The sequence below is a fragment of the Melopsittacus undulatus genome, chromosome 11 (genome assembly GCF_012275295.1).
Source record: "Melopsittacus undulatus isolate bMelUnd1 chromosome 11, bMelUnd1.mat.Z, whole genome shotgun sequence".
Taxonomy (NCBI): Eukaryota; Metazoa; Chordata; class Aves; order Psittaciformes; family Psittaculidae; genus Melopsittacus; species Melopsittacus undulatus.
Window position 1 is genome coordinate 22,327,299 of NC_047537.1, and position 21,677 is coordinate 22,348,975.

At 52.9% G+C, this 21,677-nt stretch overlaps 1 protein-coding gene across 1 annotated transcript; it reads right to left on the reverse strand.

Moving 5' to 3' along the window:
• Positions 1-316: 316 nt before the first annotated feature.
• On the reverse strand, positions 317-21,662 carry WIPI1 (WD repeat domain, phosphoinositide interacting 1). The gene is made up of 13 exons (XM_034067860.1): positions 21,532-21,662; positions 19,611-19,693; positions 17,941-18,110; positions 14,489-14,585; positions 10,883-10,980; positions 9,822-9,914; positions 9,500-9,570; positions 8,544-8,651; positions 7,985-8,149; positions 7,695-7,802; positions 6,390-6,511; positions 5,146-5,246; positions 317-836 (listed from the first exon to the last, which is right to left on the reverse strand). The coding sequence occupies exons 1-13, from the start codon at positions 21,600-21,602 to the stop codon at positions 789-791; spliced, it is 1,335 nt and encodes a 444-aa protein (XP_033923751.1). The 5' UTR covers positions 21,603-21,662; the 3' UTR covers positions 317-788.
• Positions 21,663-21,677: the final 15 nt, after the last annotated feature.

Consider the following 21,677-nt stretch of genomic DNA (forward strand, 5'->3'; position numbering starts at 1 on the left):
CATGGGCAATGCCAAGTATGCAGGTGGGGGGAAGCAGCTCTTACAGGGCCATTCTGGGCAGATGCAAAGGCAACCTCAAAGGTGCAACTGAAACCCAAGAACCCACTGGGACTGCCCAGCAGCTGAGAGAGGGGTTTCTGCAGCAATTTTGGGCTCTGATTTACATACCCAGATCTCTCTTTGGACAAGCCACGGACTGGTGTAGACTGGGCTTGGTGTGGGAGCTGCATCCATCACCAGCCCCCCAAACCCACTCTTCACTCACAGCATTAATCAAGACTGACATCTTTAGGGCCCCACAAAGAACAGCAGGAGCTGCAAGGGACAGAGTGTGACTTTATTCTGTCTTTCATCATAGCAAATGGCATCTCTAATGTCACTGCAAAAATACTTTGCCTGGGTAAAAGACTTTGTATATACTGTACAAAGACATTTAAGTTTTAATATATCTTCCTCTAAGTACATTTATACACATAAACCAGCATAAATTAGAAAAGGGACAAATGGGTATATAAAATCCTGGTTACATACAAATCTGATTAAATTAGCATTTACACTGTGGCTCTAACATATGGTCTGTTAAATATAGCGATGTGCATACAGTACAGACACCCCTTGACAGGACTGAAACAGGGGGCCAGGTATTCACTTACTATAGGAAAAAAGCAGTGTCCCACCTTGGGTTTGACTTATTCTCGCCTTGGGGACTCCCAACTCTGTTCTTCTGTATTCCCGGCTTTCCCAACGTGCTTCCCACCAGTGTCTTGAGCGCGGATGTTTGCTCCTCCTCACGACCTCTTCGCTTTGCCCGGCTGGTCTCCGCGGCACAAGATTATCTACCAAAACCAAAACACAATGGCCTTACTTTTCCCAGCAAGAGGGTTTGGTTCAGGTCGGGTTTAGGTGCATGGGAGGGAGGGGGGATGTCCTGTCCTGTTTTCCTTTCCATTCATTCCTGGGTGGATTTGTTTTACTCTCCCCCTCCCCAAATTTAACAGGTCCTGGGAACAGGAACCATCTGGCTTGGTGATAAATGTGGCTTGCCTCTAGCTGGCACTGGGCTGAGCGCTTGCAGGACATCAGTTACTGCGGTCAAGTCCTTTGGCCTTCCTAATTCATCCTCAAAAGCTCAGCTCCAGGCATGGTGGGAGGGGAAGGTGGGTGCTGTGCATCACTGCATCACTCTCAGGGGTGCATCACTGCATCTCTCTCAGGGGTGCATCACTGCATCTCTCAGGGGTGCATCACTGCATCTCAGGGGTGCATCACTGCATCACTCTCTGGGGTGCATCACTGCATCACTGTCAGGGGTGCATCACTGCATCTCTCAGGGGTGCATCACTGCATCACTCTGGGGTCTCCACATGGAGCCCAGAGTTCAACACCAACAAGTTCGGCCAAATCAGGTGAGGGGAAGCTTAGCCCAAGTTATCAGCAAAGCCTCTGAGAAAAAGAGCAAAGCAGGCGCATGAAGAACAGGCAGCAGGGAGGACCCTGAACCACTTCACATCAGCTCTTAATGCCATGGGATGAGGCTGGAGACCTGGGGGAGATGAGCACCTACTTCTGGTGGACACCGACCATGAGCCAAAGCACAGATTGCCCCTGTATCATCTCCATCCTGGGCATGACCTGCATCCTGCAGTGGTGCGATGTGAGCACAGCCCCAGCTTGTGAGGGTCTGTGCCAGCTCCTCCTCCTGGGATCAATGTTGCCGTGGGCTTCAGGAACATCACTTGCCCAGCTTTGAGGCACAAGCATTGGCATTGGATTTGCACATATTGCACTGATGAGTTTAATCCTGCAAGCCACAGGTGCCAAAATGCTTATTGAGTACCAGAGAGGCTGCTGTGAGGAAGAGGCCAGTCAGGTTCTGCCAGACTTGCTCATCCCCTATGAAACGATGACTGGTAGAGCTTCACTGCAAAATCAATGGCCATTCTTCTGCTAACAGCTGCTGAAAAACTCACTTCAAATCATTAGTGATGGTGCAACAGATCCACCATCCAGCAACAAGTGAGGACAAACTTGGGCAAACACTGGTCCCATGGAGCCAAAGATGCATCTGCAGCCAGGTCACTTTGTGCTGAGATCCATGGTTTGGAGCTGTGAGGTGTGTGTGGGCACCAGGCTGGGGCTCTGCTAGGCTGGATGGGCTGCTGGAGCCCGTGGTCCTGTCCATCCTTCCTGGGGGCAGGCATCAGTAGGAGCTGTGCTGCTGGGCAGCATCCTCTGGCAGCACAGGCAGGCTGCCCAACCAGTTCTGGAGGCAGCCAATAATCGATGTAGAAGAGATGCTTTTAAAGGCTGGGTACCAGCGAGGGGAAGCTGCCTTTGAAGAGCTGCCTGCTGAGTGCAATCCAGCCTGACTTAATGAAATGGTTCTCCTGATGAAGCCTTCGCATCACCTCTGGTCCCCAAGGTGACAAGCTTCAGTGTGCAGCCAAGGGCAGGATGCATCACTCTGCCTGGTAAAGCACTGAGCATTCTGCTGGGAGGAACCACCTTTCCTACTGAATCCCAGCAGATTCCCTGCTTCCATTCCTCACTATTCCATTGCTTGGAGAATCCAGCAGGATTTCTTCTGTCAAACCTCACAGCCCTATCCCAACCCTGCTCTGAGCATGCCGTGGTGGGGAGAGCCACTGTGCTGGCTTCCCAAAGTCCTGCCCTGCCTGGCCTGAGGCACACAACAGCTCCCAGCACCACTGGAAACCTCACTGACCAATCCACAGGGAAGTGGGAGCTGCTCAGGCAGTAACCAGGAAACAGCCAGAGCTGGGTTTGCTCTTCCCATCCCATAAAGACCACAGGTCTCAAGCATGGCAGCTCCTCCTCACCCAAGGCCTCAGCTGCTTGTCCTGCTCAGTGACACCCAAGTCCCTTCTGTGGAAGACCACCAGTGGACCTCAAAGTGCTTAATCCACCCCATCAATGCAAGCAAGAGACAAGCTGAATGTGTTCCACCTCCTGCTGCAGGATCCCTCAAGCAGTCCTGGTGCCATCAGTAGCAGCATCCACATTTGCTGTTGTTGAGGCCACCTTTTATGAGCCCCCCTTGGCCTTCTCATTTCTTCTCTGATCTTGTTTAATGAAGAGGCCGTTTCTGACAACCAGCAACAGATCTGATGTTAGACTGAAGCTGCTTAACTGTTAACAGTTGAGCCTCTGACATCTCACTTGAGGTCAAGGCAAGGCAAGAGGTTTCAAACCGGAGAGGAGCTGCTGGGTCTGAGCGCTGCAGTGCCTCCAGAAGCCTGTCTTCAGTTCAAAGCCATCCCCATGGTGTGGGCTGCGGGTGAATATTCCATTTGGTCCCAAGTTTTGAGGTTTTTAAATGTCCTTTTTCTGTTGCACGCTGGAAAACAAACAAAACCCTTCCCATGTTTCCGCCAAGCAGAACTCTGTCAAAACATTGTTGTTGGATAAGGTTGGGTTTTCTCTGCCTCCTTCTCCGCACTGCAGTGACCGGTGCCTGAAACCCCCCTGGAACACGTCCCTGCGACCAAACTGCGCTGAGAAAACAGCCGAGTTCAGTGAAATCCAGAGCATCAAAACATCCTGAGCACGACCCGTGTGCACCAGCACCACAGGAGCCCGCGCCTGCGAAACCAGGGCAGGAGATGTGACCGTCAGCAAACCCCAGTCCCAGTGCACAGGCTCCATTGGGAAGCTCCCATTACTCAGGCACTGGATCAGGGAGTGCTTGTGGAATGCACCTTCCCTCCCACACCATCTCCTCCCCACACTGCAGATCTGAGCTGCTCGCTCGGGTTCATGCCAGCATGGGGCTGGCAGAGATCAGAGGTCATTGATAAAGTACCTGCTGTTGTACAGCAGGGGTTTGGGGCTGCTTTTGTACAGCCTGATCCCAGCAGGGAGGCTCATTCATGAGCAGCGTGATTCCTGCTTGCTGGCGTTGGCATGGCCCTAAACCACATGGTGAAGAGCAGGTTTAGCAGGAGGAAGTTTTCTCTCTGACCCTGCTGCTCCTTCCAGGGAACTGGGTCAGCGCCTTCTCCTCCACAACAAGGAAGGAAGAGACAAGGAGGAAACAAGGAGGAAGAAGGAACAAGAAGGGAGAAGTTTTAAATACCCTTCTTGGGTAATGGAGTCGGACAACTGGAAAACTCGGTTTGCAGCAGGTTATGTTAGAGGACAGAAGAAACTTGGTCTAAGGTTAATGAAACTGAGTTGGATTTAGGTCGTGTTGCTTCAAAGGAAGTCATGAGTTAGTCACTTTTCATCTAAGTACCACTTTGCATCAGCTAACAGCAAAGTGCCTCCCAGAGGTCAGCCTCTGCCTATGGAACAAATCCTGGGATCCTGGTAAAGTTTCTACTTCCTCCTTTTCAGGCAAAACTCCCCAGCAGAATATGTAAAAACAGAGTGAAAGGGATTCAAAACCCTGCCAGGTCTACAGCCTGAAACCCATCACAATATTCTGCTGTATTAATGCATTACTAGTATGAGGACAGCACTCATTACAACCAGATCATACAACGTTACCAACAGGGGTTCAATACTTGACACAACAAGGAAAAGGAGCTGGAAAGAGGACACAACAAGGAAAAGGAGCTGGAAAGACAATGCCAGGCTTAGGTTAGATTTTTAAAAGCCAGTATCTGCTCTAAATAGTAACTAAGAAAGTGCCATATAAAAATCAGAAACGGGTTTAAAACTCTGTTAATGCCTTTCATCTTTGCCCTTGGAGAAGGAGTTCCCTTTTCAGTTAGCTTGGACATGCAGGGACTGGTGAGGTTCAGGTATGTTCCAGCTGCAGTCCATAAACTAACCCAACTGACTGTAAATGCAACAGGGAGTATTCTAAAGGATGGTATTGCTCAGATGAAAGCTACTCCTGGTAATACTGGAAACCTGCACAAGGCACAGAGGTTAGATCTGGATCTGAACCTCATTCTGCATCTGCACTTGATGCAATGACTTTGTTTAGGTTTGATCATCTCTGCCCCATCCCCAGCTGCCATTAATGGGGTGTTACTTTCCTGGCACTGTCCCTATAACTTAGTTATTTTAGGCTTCACAGTGAGCTGGGACAAGGTGGGGACAACAGTATCTCTTCTGTAAGAAGTTAATGCTTTCTTCTCAGCATGAATTGCAGTTTTAGGGGTTCCGAATGCTCACAGGAGGAAACTCATTCTCGTCATCAAGACACACTGGTCCGGTCGCAAACTCATGCTCTGGGATAACCTCTCCTCGCAGGGCACCACCGTCCTCCGAATAACCTGTGCAAGCAGAAATACAGAAGGTTAGGGATGGATGGAGGGATGGATGGATGGATGGATGGAGGGATGGATGGATGGATGGAGGGATGATGGATGGATGGATGGAGGGATGGATGGATGGATGGATGGATGGATGGATGGAGGGATGGATGGAAGGAGGGATGGATGGAGCTTTCTGACAGCACTCTGGCGGACTGCAGAAGGTATCTCCCTTGACACTAGAGGTTAGGAGTGGGCTCCATGGCCAGCTCCTGGTGCAGCAGCTTTCCTCCTCCACCATGAATGTGAGCACCACTTTCAGAGTCAGATCTGTGAAGACACTGTCCTCACAGGAGAATGGGTATTTGGTCCATGAGCTCTGAATAACTCCGAGGGATACAGCAAGGCCATGAGAGGCCCAAGGAAGCTTAAACAAGCAAGGAAAGAAGCTGGAATTCACCGAGTTATGAGAACTGTGGACTGTTGGCAAGCGTTCGAGGTCAAGTTCTCACACCTGTGCTTAACCAATTCTATGTTAGTCACTAAGGGTCTTCAAGACATGTATCCACTATGCCAAACTGCTGTAGGTGTGTGTAAGCAATAGTATATAAGGAGTTAATGCTTTGCAGTAAAGGGCTTTTGGTCTGATCATATTGATCTCTGAGTCCATTCCACAGCACAGATCCACATCTGTGTGTGGACCTTTAGACTTGGGAATGTAATGAGATAGTGGCCCGGTCTTCTGCAACCATTTACTGTGAGGTTCATTAGGGTAAGACGTTAACAGGTTTGGGAATGATGAACCAAACCAGTGAGATCTGACTTCTCCGGCCACAATCCCAGCTCCTGGAAACCAGCCTGGCAGCAGCTGCTGCTCAAACTGTGAAGCTCGGATGTGGTTACTGCTCTGCTGGCGGGCCTGCTTGTGGTCCAGCTCTGCACAAGGAGCAGAAGCACTGGTACGGGGTGCCAGGAAGCAGAGCAAATACCTGGCCTGGTTTTGGGGCAGGGGATGAAGCTGGTGAGCTCCACAGAGCGCTGCTGCCTCGCTCTGCATTGCACAAGTGGTGTTTCCAGTTGAACCCTGGAAGGTTGGGAGACTTTTCCACTTTGCCCTAGGTGGCTTTTTGCTTCTGCTTGAGGAAGGGCAGGCGTGATGCTTACCTGGCATGGTCGAAGTTGAAGGCACTGTACTTTGTCTGGCTACAGTCGCTGCATAAGATTGAGGTAATGGAGGCTGAAGGTCATTTTCTTTGTTCTCCTCCATCTTTCCTGAGCCAAGAAGACTGTAAAGGAGGAAGAGAGGCGAGAAGAGTTAGTTCTGATCCAAACCCCTCCTCCCCCAGCACCGGCTAAGACAAGGACATGCACCCACATCTTGAAGCACATCACCCATCCACATCACTGCATCGAGGCACTGCCTGCAGCCCTGACAGTACTGCAGAGGAGGAGAGCATTGTGTCTACAAGTAAAGCAGAAGATAGGGAAAGCACTACTTCAGCTAGAGGACAATGCTGGCAGGAGAATAGAAGGGAACAGATTGACCACAAAAGCTTTAGGTTACAAAGGCAAACAGTGTTTCTAATCACAGAGGGGGCTCCGAAAGGCTTCCAACAGGAGCGGACTAGATGGGAAAAGCAGCCCTGGCTAGTTTAGGACGGCGTTTGAGCAGAGATATAGTATGATGTAACGTAACTCATGACCCAAGGGCCCTTTTCAGTGCTCTGATGCTCAGAGGAGCCCACATGACAGAGCTGGCCCGCCAGCTCCATGGGGCTGCTCCGGGACTGGGCAGGGGTGTCAGGGCGGCCGGAGCACGCTGGACAGCGCAGCTTTGAAGTGCTTTTGTTTTGTGGCTTTCCCAAAAGCTGCTGGCATTTTCCTGGCCCTCTGCCACCCCCCGGGCTCCCAGCACATGTTCCATCCCAGCCCACTCCAAAGGCTTCACATCTGGAGCCAAGCAGCCCAGATGTGTGCGTGTGGGGGGGTTACGTGTTTCATGGGGTTTGCATCCAAACTGAGCAGCACGGGGAAGGCTCTGCTCTGGCACTGTGTGCCTGCAGCGTGGATCTCCATGGGTTTTCCTTTATGGAAGCTCCCAGTTTCACTCCACACTATCCTACCCCCAAAGTCAGGGTAGGACAAAGTGCTCTGCTCTTCTACTACCACAGTGCTCAGTGCTCTGCTACTGAAAGCATCTCCTAAGGTACAGCCTGCCCACCTCTGCTGTCTGAGATGTCCCACAACTGCCTGGGGATGTGAGATGGCTCTGATTTCTTCTGCAAGAAGCCCCATGTGCCTGCCTGCTGATGCAGTTCTCATCCACCTCTCTTGGATCAGGCAGCTAAAATCACAAAGTTCCAATATTCTTATTTCTACAGCTCCATTTTGTGCTTTCTGGTGGAATTTCTCCTGATGTGTTAAAAGATGAGCCTCTGTATCAGGTGTGTTGGAGGTATAGACAGTTACCTGTGCTTCTTAATTAAGACACACTCCCCTCCATCTTGTGGGTCCAGGTTATAGATACAGAGATGTCCATCTGATGTAGTCACCAACAGCCGAGGCAGCTTCTGAATCCTAGTGAGGAGAGAGCACCATGAGTCCAAACACATCTGCACTCACACACCCACGTACACACCCCTGTACACAGGGTGCTGTGTGCTCTGCAGGCAGGGTACAAGATAAGGGCCAGCCTGGTGCTGTGCTGCAGAGATAGCTGTGTTTGCTCACAGCAGAGCCATGCAGGTGTCAGTACATACGTGGAGAGGGCACAGATGTTCCTCTGCCCGGAGACATTGAGGCGGACGGTGGCGAAGGCTCGATCCTGGCTCATCATGCCCGACACCTGAGCAGGGAGGTAGTTGGTGGCAGCCTGGAACATCTTCCCCATGTAACCGCTCCAGGTTGGAGGCTCTTCTGGCCGGCTGAGGGGTCACAAGGCAGCGTCAGTGGGGTTACCATTGTCAGCGTGACAAACCAGATCAGAACATGCACAATGATCCTGAGCTGGGACACGGGATGGATTGCTTTGGAGCACCTGCATGCATTGTGCACCAGCCTGGCTGGATACACAGGAAGCAGGCAGGGGAAAAGGGCAGTAATAAATCCAGAGCAGGCCTGGAGAGGCTGACAGCAAGGATGCAGTGTGTAGCTTTTCCAAGGAGTGAATCCGTCAGGACACAAAACCAAAGAGCTGGCAGCTGGTATTGCTCATGGAGAGTATGTGGTGAGGAAATGGAGCTCTGTGAAGGTAGAGCTTTGCAGCAGAGACACCCCGGGGCAGGCAGGTTAAGCCAGGCTCTGGCTGTCACCCTTTACCTGTCAGTGAGATGCTCCAGTTTAAAGATGTGCACGGTCTCCGTGTTGCTGGAAGCACAGAGGAACTGGGAATCCATACTGAACACCAGAGAGCTGATGTTCACGTACCTAGGGCCAAGCAAAGGCAGGACTCATCTCTTCATAGCATACCATTCCAGGGGAACCAGAGAAGAGGATGGGGAGGAAGAAGACCCATACACAGTGAAGAGCCCCCTGCCTGCCTTGGGCTGACTGACACGCACCCCCCTACTCCCTTTGCTCAGCAGGGCTGGGATTAGCTTTGAGCTCCTGACAAACAGCCAGAGAGGTGGAAATGCCCCTGCTCACAGCTGTCTGTGGAGTGAACATCTGTGCCAGCCTGGCTACAGCAGCTAAAGCTTCTGGTACTGCAAAGGCCAGGGAAGATATACAGAGTGCTGGATAATGGGATACATACAGCATCTCCTGAGTTCAGGAATACCAGTGTCTCAGACATGGCAGTTTATGTACGTGCAGAAGTGGGTGTAAAGCTATAGGCAGGTCTGGGATGGGAAGAGGAAACGGACTGGGAATGGATCTACTGAAAACATGTGAGGGAGGCTGCAGAAGGCCCATTCCCACCACTGAGACCAGGGCTCTGCACGAGGACTTAGCAGCTTCAAAGCTCCTCCTCTGAGAGAGTAAGAGTTGGGCTGATAACTCTGGGGACTTCATTACTTCAAGTGAGAAGCAAGTAAGGACAGAGTGAATGGACTGAATCCATCTCTGTTCCCTGTGCTGTGCCACACTGAACTGAGCCCCTCGCCTTGCTGGGCTGGGTCTGGCACAATGGAATGTCTATCTGAGACGTTCACTCTCGTTTCCCTTCTGCAACAGATGCCAAAGGCACCGGGATCTGGTGTTGCCGTCTCCTCCTGCTCGCGTTGCTGCTCCGGGAGCCCTCCATGTACTCACCACGGGCAGAAGAAGGAACTGACCTTTTCATCCCTCGCCGGAACTCATAGAGCTTCTGCCCACCAGGAATGGAAAACACCCGGATGACTGTGCCCTGCGAACAGGCAAAGGGAGAGACCATGCAGGAGCAGGGCAAGGAGCAGGAGCCCTGTCTCCAACACACCCAGGGAATGCAGGATGTGCAGAGGCCCCAGCCAGGGTCAACCTGAAGCTGATGCACCCAACTCACAAGTCAGAGTCCTCTTAGTGCCCCTCCTGTGCCGCAGGATGGGTGCTGGGACCCCGCTGCCAGGCATGGGCAGAGCACAGAGGCTCACAGAGCACATAGGGAAGGGGCTCACTCACTTTCTCAGAGGCACTTGCAAGCTTGGAGCCGGTGGAGTTGAAGGCGAGGGCAGCCAGAGGCCCGTCATGGGCAGGAATGGTGCAGGCTGTTTTCTGTGGGGCAGGAGGTAATGTGAGTGCAGACACCTTGCTCCTTGGGCTGTGTACAGGTGTTCCCTGCCTCGCACCCTATCCAGGCCTGCTGGTAGGGATTCATGGGATCATGCTGTGCTTAGGGCATCCCTTCATCATCCTCAGCATTTCTTATCTCTGCCCTACCTTGAGCTCACTCCCCACCCGGCCACACAAAGCTCACTTCAAGGACAGAAGTCTCCATCTCTCCCATCTCTGCAGGATCACAACTGAGCCCTTCCCAAAGCCAATGTCTTTGTGCAGAGACAGAGTCTCCTTGCCTGCAATTCCCTCTGCTGTACAGCAGATCCTGCTGCAGAGACACCACCCTGGTGCCTGCAGGGAGCCCAGGCCCTCGCTAGTACCTCTCACGGCAGCAACAGCAGCACCAGTGTTTTCCCCTTGTGCTCTGCTCCTCCCCTGCTGCAGATCCTCAGCTCCCGCTGCACGTACAGAGCCACAGCCTTATGTAATCCAAAGCCCTGGCTTAAACAGCAGATAATCATGACCCTGCTTCCAGCCAAGGACAGGCTTCCTGAAGGGGCTGTGGATACCTTGCCCTCTCCATGACTTCGGGTCTGGCATCCTTGGCTGTGCCTGGAGCAGCTCCAACCTCCCTGAGCTACCCTGGTCACATCCCCTCTGTGGGATGTGCTTCCTATAGGAACCCCTCATAGGAGCCCCCGTGTCAGCCTGGCAGCAGCTTCAGGCTGCAGGGTAATGGGTCATGTTTCCCTGCCTATCCCATAGTGGGAGATGGATGTCCTGAGCTCAGAGAGGCCGTCTGCTTTGCACGGCATCCAAGCAAGGGGAATGTGCCTCCCTGGGCAATTCCTTTGCAGTCCAGCTCAGCGCAGTGCATTTATTCATCCTTCCCAAAGGCCCCATTGGCTTTGCTGTGGTTCTGTTTGTTTCCAGCCCGTATCCATCAGGGTGAGCTTCGCACTTACCAAACTATTTCCGTCGTAAAGCGCGATCTCTCCGCTGGTTGCACTGCCGGGATAAGCCAAGTAGGAGTTGGCGTGGTTGATGGAGAGAGCACACAGACCTGGCAGGGCAAGAGGGACACGGCTCAGCGTGTTTGGGAAGGCAGAACCACAGCCATGGCCCCCGCGGGGGGCTCAGGCTCTGTCTCGGTGTGGGACGGTGGCTGGCACTGGGTGCAAGGCGCTGGCAATGCCTCGGCCGTGGGGACACCTGCTGGCATGGCACAGTACGGCTCCCTCCTCCCCAACCCTGCTCCGGAGCCTGCTGTTGGCCTCTCCCCTTCCACCATCTCCTTTGAGATGCAGGAATAGGTGCATGACACACAGCAAGGGGCTAACAGGGCAGCTGCGCAGGCACATCTGGGCAGCTCCAGATGTGCACAGGGTGTACGTGGCCGCTCAGATGAGCAATGCAGCAGGGACACAGCCCCGGTATGGAGGCTGGCACATGAAGCCTGGCATGCAAAGAAGTGGCTCTGGGAATATTTCCTTTATCTCTGAACGGAAAAGGGAAGCAGAGAGAGACCAAACAAATGCCAGGGTTGTGCAGGGAGTTTCCGGCTGATGAGGAACTTGAATGCAGCTGAATCTGAAGCACAGGGGGAGTTCTTCCCTGTAACAGCCACCTGGGTTTATGCCAACGTGAGCATAAAGCTTCCCAACCACCCCTTTCAAAGGGAGCAGGAATTGCAGGATGGGACAAGAGGGATGGATGGCTCTGTGTGCAGCACATCCATCCGCCTGTCCCCCCGGTGACCTGGGAAGAGAGCATCCCTTCCTGCCTCCCGTCTGTGCCGCTGGCTGAGGACCCATCCCCGTGAATCCTGTCACATACAGAAGTGAGTCTGCCCTGCTTCCTGCCCCACATCCGCGTGCTCCCGGCCTCCCAAACCCCACTCAAGGCTTCAGCATGACCGGAGCTTCCTGACCCCCACCTCATCCCACGTGCGGAGGAAGCTGTGGGGTTAAAGGCTGCTGGGGCTGCTGCCACATTCCTCAAAGCAGGACACACAGAGCATGCAACCCATCATGGCAGGACACAGCCCTAGGGAAGGACAGACTGAACCTCTTGTTTTAGGTCATTGTTTATAACTAAACCAAGAGACCACAATGGAGCTGCAGGATGGGCCCTGGGATCCACTCCCTATCAGTCAGAGGCTTTTCCATCGTGCCAGGGACAGTGTGCACAGGGGACAAGAGGTTCAGCAGCAAAGTGCAGGCCACTGAAAGGCACCCAAAGGAGAAAGGCAGAGACAGATCAGAGACTGCTTGTGATGAGCATCCCATCTGTTCAGGATGGTGCTTCCCCGGCCCCGGCAGCCTGGGGGGGATCAGCAGAGCCCTCTCTCTAAGTACTGGATGTAGGGAATGCTGAGGCTGAACAAAGCAGGCTCTGAGCGGCTGCTCTGAGTCACCCACTGGGAGAGGCCACCGGGAAACCAGGCCAGGGGAAAACACAGCTGTGAGTGTACTGGGCTGACCTCGGGAGACACACAGCACAGGGAGCACGAAGGACACGGCAGCCTTTGAGGATGCTCCTCTGCTCTCACAGCCCTGACAAGGACTGGGGGGTGCTGGAACATGCTCAGGAGGAGCAGGCAGACTGGGGCTGCTGGGATGGCACCTCCGGGACTGCCCCGTCACCTCCTCAAGGTGATGTGGGGAGAGACACATGAGGTGGTTTCCCAAGCTGCAGTCATGGCATGTGTGTCACCATGAGCACTGTGAGCTCCTCAGTATGAATCCTGCCCCTGACATGAGCCACATGTAAAGCAACATGCTCAAGCACACTTGGTAAACAGCAGGCTCAGTACTATGGGCATCTTCCTCTCCTGCTTGGAGGAGGCTGGAGCAGGAGCCAGGTCCTGGCCATGAACAGCCTTAGATCTCACTATGAGGTTGGTGGGTGTGCAGCATCCACTGTGCTGCACTGCCATGCCCAGGGTGCATGCTCTGGATGCATTGGCATGCATGGTGTGTGCTCCTACACCCCCAGCACAGATCCTCACTCCAAAATGGGTTGTACAAGGAGTAGTGAGGTTGGGCTGCTTCAGCCTCCCTGGACACAGCATCCTCAGGGTCAGGCTTGGGACCAAAGCAGTTGATCCAGAGGGAGCACACATGGCACTTGTCACTCGGCTCATTTCAGTGACAGATGCTGCAGGAAAGGGGTTTTAAACAATTAAGCCTATATGAAACCCTGGGATCCCTCATCCTGCCCAGTGAGCTGATTGCTATTGCTCTGCAGGCATGACCCCACTGCATTCATCCCCACTGGAGGCCTGGGGACCCCTGCCCTCCCTGCCAGGCTGGGCTGCCTCGGGAAGGTTTTCAGCTCTGATTATACTTGTGGTGTTTAGCGTGTTTAATCCTCATGGAAACCCATCTGCTGAGGCCTGAAGTAGGTCAGGGAGCCGCCAGAAGAGCGTCCCTTGAAAGCCCAAGCATCCAGGCGTGAGCATCCCATCAGCAGCTTCCCCATCAACCACCATGGAACGATGCTGCAGCCTGCGACCGGCCGGGATATCACAGCACTGCCGCAGGCATGCGGCCAACATTCCCTCTCCATGGCTAAGAATAGCTCCTCTCCCACGAGCAGGAAAGCAGGATTCACCCTATGCTGCACACAGAGAATGTGTTCTGCAGCCACCTGCCTGCCCCGTGTGTCTGTAGTGTGTATGGGATACGTGCTCCATCCCTGGCAGTGTTCAAGGTTGGACAGAGCCCTGGGTGACATGGTCTAGGGTGAGGTGTCCCTGACTATGGCAAGGGGTTGGAACTGGGGGATCTGAAGGTGCTTTCCAACCCAAACCATTCCATGATTCTATAGTATCAGGTGGCAGCCCAAGCTCCGAGGACTCCCTGGCAGGGAGTTCAGGAGGGTTCTGCCTCTCTTCACAGCTCTAATCACTTGGGGAGCTGACCCCACAGCCCATAAGTAACCACAGGAGCTTGCTACCATAGTGGAGCAGTGCATGTCCATGGCCAGAGGAGAACCTGGGTTAACCACAGGTCTAGAGGGAGTGTGGAGCTCTGCAACACAGTGTGATGCTGCAGAGCTGACTCACTCCGGCAGGGTGGGAAAGCGGGGCCGGATAGTGGGAACATCGTGGGATGCTGACGCAGGACACAGTGAAGGAAGGGCAGGGAGCTCCAGGGGGAGGATTTCAAGTTGTCCTGTATGTGATGGGAAACTTGTGGTCCTGGTTTCCTTAGTTTCCTGCTTGTGACTGAAAATAAAGGCACCCTGTGGGAAGCAGCGAGTGCATGGACATCGCACATGAGGACAGGAAGGGAGCGAACCTGGGAGGTGAAGGCAAACCAAGACCACTTCTGCTCTGCTTTGCTGAGCTCAGGAGAGAGCAGGGGTTTACTTAGGACAGAACAAACCCCTCTGTCCTCCTCTCCCCAACCCACCTGACACCCGCCACGCACTTCTGGCTCCCCAGTGTTGAATTAGGATGCACAAGGCAAAAGCTGGTTTAAATCCTAACATGGGATTGTTGTTGTGGCTCGACAAAGCTCCTGCAGAGCTGTGCAGCCCCTTTCACCCAGTGCTCCCATGCTCACCTGTTGTATTTGGGGGTGTATCCAGAATAGTCTTCAGAAGCTTCATGTCCTTAATGTTGTGGATGTAAATTGACTCTTCCAGGCAAACAACCAGCCTCTGCAAGGACAAAAGGGACATGCACAGGACCTCAGCAGCATGGGCATGGTGCCTCCGTCTGCTGCTCCCACAGTTCACAAACCCAAATCTTTCCTCTCAGAAGAGCTCAAAGGCATTTGTAACACACTGAAATACAACAGAAGCATCATCTCGTGTGCTCCTCCATCTCCTCTGTCAACCTGGCATTTTGGGTGACTGCTTTTGAGAGCTGCTGCATCTGGTCTTGCTTTAGACAGCAGGTAACACATCATGACTTCTATGCTACTCTAAGAGCTGATCTTCAACACCCACAAGCCCCAGAAAGACACATCAGGGTTATACCCACCATGGGCCTTGATTGCCATCCATCCCTACCTTTCTTTGCAGTTCTTTTCATAGCAAATAGCTTTTTGATCATAAAGACCTGGCGGCAGAGGGGTTGCCAATCCCACCTGCCTGCACATGGGACTATGTACCCCTTGCCCTGGCTCTCTCCTGATCCGAGAGCACTTAGGTGATGCTGCTGTTAGTCCAACTGCTGCTAAACCCAATGCATCTGTGCAGCACACGTTTCTCTTCCCATTTGGCACCAGCAGGCGAGGCCGTGCTTCGTGTGCCTGCAGAACAGCACCAAAACTGGGCTGGGAGAGGTCTGCTCGGGCCAGTCACGTTCACACCACCCTGGCAATGGGCAGGGGATTCATTGCCAAGTTCATGTGCTTGTACCTTTTCTGCTGCACTCTTCAGGAACATCCACCCAGCCAAGAGGCAGCCGCTCAGAGAGGAGCTGCCAAGCACTGGGGAGGAAAGGCACAGAGGAAAAGGAAACCTAATGCTGTAACCTTAGCCCTGGGCCACCACCTGCGTGACCGCTCTGCTCCCTGTCTGCCTGGTCCAGATCAATTCGTGTTATCACGGAGGCATTTGGCACAGAGGCCGTTTTTGGGACCAGGTTTTGGATGTGGCTGAAGGGTTGTGCTTTCTAAGTCCAGCGAGTGCACAGCTCCACCTGCATTAGTACCAGTGTCCAGAAGCACTGAAAACCTCCCAACGCAAATGGAAGGCTACACTCCATCCAGGCTCCTGACGCTGGAGCACCCAAATCCATGTCCAGGAAGCCTCCACCTCTGTAGAGATGAGGCCACTTATTTAGTATCTAAATGTGGAGCTTAGTCACTAACTCGAAACACCCACATTAGGAAAGCTTTGCTTTGCTCCACCATTACTCTCGGATCAAACTCTTTCCCACTTCTATTCCTGCTAACCACAGCATCTGGGGCTGTGTCAGGGCCATTTTGCATTTCCAGGAAGACTTTGCCTTTCCTACAATAACAGCCATCAACTTGCAGAGACCAAGAGGAGTATTTATACAGCTGAATTCAGGCAAGCCACCGTGAGCCTTCCCAGAACTGCAGACACACTGCTATTGATGTACAGGTGAAGGGAGGGTTCCAGATGATGGCAAAGCCAGAGCTGCAGCCAGAGATGCTGGCACCAACAGGGACAAAGTCCAGGAAAGTGATGGGGGCAGGAGGTGAACAGGAAAAGGAGGCCTGGACAAGTTCAGCAGCAGTTGGAGAGGGCTGGTTCTCTGCCTCTTTACCCCATGCTACCATCACTGTGAGCCCTGCTGAGATGAGGAATGGGTTCTGTCTTCACAGAAGGTGCCTAGTGCTGTCATTGCTACACAGGGCTGCAACCAGGCACCGTGTCTTGTATAGAATGTTACTGCTGAGCAGTGTTCTTTAGTACTTGAGTCTGACACGAACTAGATGAGATAACCTAGTTGTATGGTGAGGACCTAAATGCGCTGGGTATGGGCACAGTCAGATCAAACCTCTCCAAAGAGCTCAGCAGGGCTTCAGCAGTGAATGGAAACCCAGGTTGGTTACAGGAGACCTTCTCACTGGTCCCACAGCACAGCTTTATTTGAGACAACTTGTAATCTGCCTTAACATACTTAGAGTTGTGATGGAGCTGGGAACATGGACTTGCTTGTTTGTTTGCACAAGGACTTTTTCACAGGGAGACCAAAGTGAAACATGCACCATTTTGAGACCTGTTCCTGTTTGATTTGCCACCATCATCCTGTGCTAATGCCTTGTGTGGGACTCGGCCTTCTATGGGTTTTTAGTGAAGTATAAAAGCCCAGGCATGGGGTTTAAATGTCGCAGCACATACAGAACCTGACTGCTTCTGGTTTAAGTCTTGATCATATTGTGGAACAGGGATTTCTCTTCTATGTACCCCAGTATGTGCAGCATTTCCAGACCTCTCCAGGTGAGCGTTATAGCTGGAGGATGAGCTCAGCCCAGGGTTGGAATCCAAGCTCATAAAGCAGCCAAGAACATGGATGCAGGGCTGGGCCTGTGCATCATCTCCAGGCACTCCCCAGAGCAGCCCATGGGGAAAAGCTTGAACTTGCTCTCACACTGATGTCCCCGAGCAGAACCCCCCAGGTTATTTCTGTACCTATACATCTATCTGCAATTCAGAGGGAGTCCTTAGTTTTGCCAGCTCCATTGTAAGCTGAAGTGAAGAAAATCAGTTTAGGGCAGGTTTCATTGTGGTACAGGAACTTCTGGCCAAGCACAGCTTTACTGGAAACTCAACCCGGAGCTTCCTTACGGGAGAGCCTCACTGCAGGACTCACTGTTGCTAACTGAAGAGAGGCTGATTATATACAATTACACAGACTGCTTATTTCTCCATTGTAAAATGTCCTCTGCTTCTCATGGCATATACTTTGAAAACAATTATGGACAAAAACAAAGGAAGACTTCAAGTCCTCCCAAAGGGCTCAGGCTGCACGAGGCTGTGTCTGTTCAGACACTAACACTCTGAAAGTCACCGTCTAAGTGGTCTGGATGTTTTCTATACCTTTAAAAGTAAACCAAGGCTGTTGCAGTTGTAAACCAGCCTTCTGCCTCATCCACAGAGCTCAAGTCACTCCTGGGTTTTGTTACCAGCTTTGAAGGTCTCCCTTGTAACCCAGATGGCAGAGGTGGGCCTGCAGTCAGGATGTGGGATCCAAGGGAGGGAGGAGGATGAAAAGGTGTGTTTTTGGCAGAGCTGTCTGCTGAATAGGCAACAGGAGAGACAACAAAAAGCCTTTGTGTGACTGCAGTGAAAACAAGGACTCCTGCAGCAGACAGTGGCAGCAGATGATCCCCACAGCATCCTGCTCCTCTGTCAGGTCACTGAGCCTGAAGTGGAGCTGATAGGAGAGGACAGGTCCCTCTGTCCCCTTTCAGTCCCCTGCAAACCTACCCAGGCTGCTGCCCTGCTGGGCAGTGGGGTTCCAGATGGAAAGCCAACAGCAGCCAAGAGCCAGTGTGACAACAACTCTGGCCGAGCCCTTTGGCCAGGCTCTTACCTGACGGTTCAGCCGGATGGACAGTATGTTACTGGAATAGCTGTAGTTGCAGATCTCTGTCCCTTTCTTGAAGTGGTACACATTCATCTGCCGTGGCTTGGCATGACTGACCACAACCACAAGGCTGCTGGAGAACAGACGCTCCACGATGTAAACATCTGGGATTTCATCTGGGCACAGAAGGGAAAGCAAGGCAAGAGGCTTTAGCTTGGCTTAGGGTGGGTTAGACTCATGCGAGACTCAGCTCAAGAGGGGATCGGGTTGGAATGCTCAGTGCTGGGGTGTTCAACGTCTGCTTTTGATACAGATTTCTCATACCTGGCACAAAGCATTTAGGTCAGAGCAGGAAGGGGTTAATGAACCTTCCCCTAAGGCAAAACTTAAGGCAGGCCCCATTGACAGTGCTGTTGTGCCTCTCCTGGGCAGGGCTCTCCAGCTGAGGCTCATCCCTGCATCCTCCAGCTGTAGCTAATGCTTGGGAAGAGGATATAAAAAGGAGGAGCTCACCAAGCTTGGTCAGGGACTTTCCTGGTGTGAGCAAGTTGAGGCTTAGTGAGGTAAGGCACAAACAGTGTGTAACTCACTGTTTATTCTGCATGGAGTCTTGTTTCTCCTGGCTTCCTTAGGGAAGGCTGATGTGTTTACAGCCTCCCTGTTACTGGGATTGTGGTCTCAGAGAGCTCTAGCATGGCTGTGGTGACAGTGGTGTGGCATGTATTGCACGCCGTGTTTGGGATGGTTCCTGTTGTGTTGAGGAGGCACCATTACAGTGATCTTGGTGGACCTGTATCTAGGTCATCGGGGTGATGACTTCTAGTGTAGATATCCTGAATGGTGCTTGGGCTGTGCTGTATTGGAGGCACAAGGACTGCTCCATAGCCATGATGTGGGTCTGCTCACATCTCAACCCATCACCTTGAGCATGTCACTAGCAGGGATCTGTTTCTCCTTGGCCTGACTCTGCGGGCAACCCAAATTCCTAAGTACTTTTAATACAAGCCTGTGACTTGTTGCTTTATAGGAGCTTAGTTCCCTGTGAGTCAAAGGGGAAAGGAGCCTGGGCTTTGCTCCAGATGATGTAGCTATGTCTGGTTGCTGAGGCTCCTTCTACAGCCAGTGGAGAGAGACAGCATATCCCAGCTGTGAGGTTTATCTTTAGTGCATCTTAGCTGAAACACTTCTGGCCGTGGCCTGAACTAGAGCATGTGCTCCCTGAGGCCTGACTTGTTTTGGGCTATGAAGTGCACTGCATGCTGCTCTGAGCACAGCCTGTTATGAATGACCTTCTTACATGGGAAGCATGGTAAAAACATCCAGTAAATACCACATTGGACTAAAAGGCTCAAGTTACCCAGTGTCTGTGCTGGGATCTGCAGTCCATGTATGTGAAACATGCCAGTGGTGAGCTACCTCTGGATGCTGCTTTGCAGGACAAGCTGTTGCTGTATGACTGGTAGCAGTGAGTAGAAGCTGAACTGTAACAGAGTTAAAGGACTCCCATAGGCTTAAAGTCCTAATGCCTGTTCAGAAGCTCCTCCAAAGCTGTAGCTGCTGTGCACAGGGCAGTAACCAGAGCTGTTCATCTCTGAGCAGAATCACGCCCTCGAGGCAGACTCCAGTGCAGTAATACAGGTAAAGGCTGTCAGCCAGTACTGAAACAAGACACTTACTGCTTTCATGGACCTGGTCCAGTTGTTCCACAGAGCTTAAGGAGAAAAGCCTATATCCAGTTGTGGTTCCAATTGCCAGGGAGCTGCAAAAGACAAGACAGAAACCTGCTAGTTCAGCTCTTAAGGCCTCCAGGTGATAGCAAGTGTTGCTGCAGGCAGGGTGTGCTGGTTCTGACTGGGATGGAGTTAATCTTTCAGATTAGCTTGTATGGAGCAATGGTTTGGATTTGTGCTGGGAACAGTGCTGATAACACAGCAATGCTTTAGTTACCGCTGAGCAGCGCTTACACAGGGTCAAGGCTTTCTGCTCCTCAGTGAGGAGGCTGGGGGTGCACAAGGAGTTGGACACAGCCAGGATAGCTGATCCCAGGGATATTCCATACCATATGATGTCGTGTTTGGCATATAAAGCTGTGGAAGAGGAAGGAAGGGTGTTCAAGGTGATGGTGTTTGTCTTCCCAAGTCCCTGCTAGGCATGATGGAGCCCTGCTTGCCTGGGATGACTGAGCACCTGCCTGCCAATGGGAAATGGTGAACTGAGTCCTTGTTTTGCTTTGCTTGTACACGTGGCTTTTGCTTTCCCTTTTTTCCCTGTCCTTGTCTCAGCCCATGAGTTTGCTCACTTTTATCCTGTTGGTTCTCTTCCCCCATTGCATTGGAAGGGAGTGAGTGAGTGAGCGACTGCTTGGGGCTTAGCTGCGGGCTGGCATTAAACCATGACACAGAAGTAATTCCTTGAGTGACCTCCATGAAGGCACAACTTCAGTTTCCCCTCTCAATCCAAAGTATATAAAATAACAAACCCAAGGATCTGTTTTTCCATCTGAGGCTACTGCAGCCTACAAAAGGCAAGTGTCCCTGTGAGGGGGCAAACTGTCACTCGTATGGTACTGTGGCTGGTGGAGGAACAAATAGGTGTATCATTGGAAGGCTGCAGACAGGACCTTTGGGATATAAAGGGGGCTCTTTCCCATGCCAGGAGCTGATCCATCTGCATGACACTGACCTATGAAAGCTATGGAAGGTTTGCTCTCACTAATAGCAATGGATGCAGGCATGGAGTATGAGCCACAGTCATGCAAGCACTGGCTCTGCTCAGTGCCAGATATAGTAAGCAGCAACAAGTAGGTCTTAAATCAGCGCTGACTTAAGACTTGCCCAGTGCCCCGATGCATAAGGTTTGTGGTGCCCACGTCAGCACCAGGGCAGCACCCATCAGTGCGCTCTTTGTTCAGCCACAGCAAATACAAAGCAGTGCTGCAAAGGTAACAGCGTTCCAGGTGTGAGGCTGGTGGCTGTGGGTCTGATCCGGTACCCCACGCTCTGTGCTGTGCCTGCTGCTGGGTGCATCTCACTGCTTCAGGGTGTTTGCTGTGCCAGTCAGAGATGGCTCTTAAATGACAGGCTTTGAAGCAGATAAACCACAGGTTAGCGATGGGGAGAGGCTCCATGAAACCCTATGAGCTGATGGGGTTTGTGAGCAGCTGTGGCTGCCCCATCCCTGGCAGTGCTCAAGGCCAGGTTGGACACAGGGGCTTGGAGCAGCTGCTCTATGGAAGGGGTCCCTGCTCATGGCAGGGGTTGGAGCTGGATGCGCTTTAAGCTCCCTTCATCCCAACCCGGTCCGTGATGGGGCTCAGGCCGCTCACCCCGCGGCCCCTGTGGCTCTGCCCCCCCCCCGAGCGGCCTCAGCTCCGCCCAGCACACAAAGCAGGAACCCCTCTCCCCCCCCCGGAGCCGCTGGGGACCGAAACCCACCGAGCCCCCGGACTCTGCAGCCTCCGGAGCCCGAACCGGGGGCCCCGAGAGCCGCGGGGCAGGGCCCCGGCCGGGCTCCGAGCGTAGCCGCCCCGTGTATGGGTGTCCCATAGGGGGTGTCCCATAGGGGCTGTCCCGGAGCCGCCCCCCCCACACCGCTTACGTGCAGTCCTGGTTGTAGGAGAAGCAGCGGAGCCCGGAGGGCGACCCCGGCCCCTCAGCCGCGGCCTCCATGGAGCGGGCGGCGGCTCGGCCCGCTCCGGCCCCCGGCCCGCTCCGCGCCGCGCAGGGGCGGTGCCGCCTCCCATT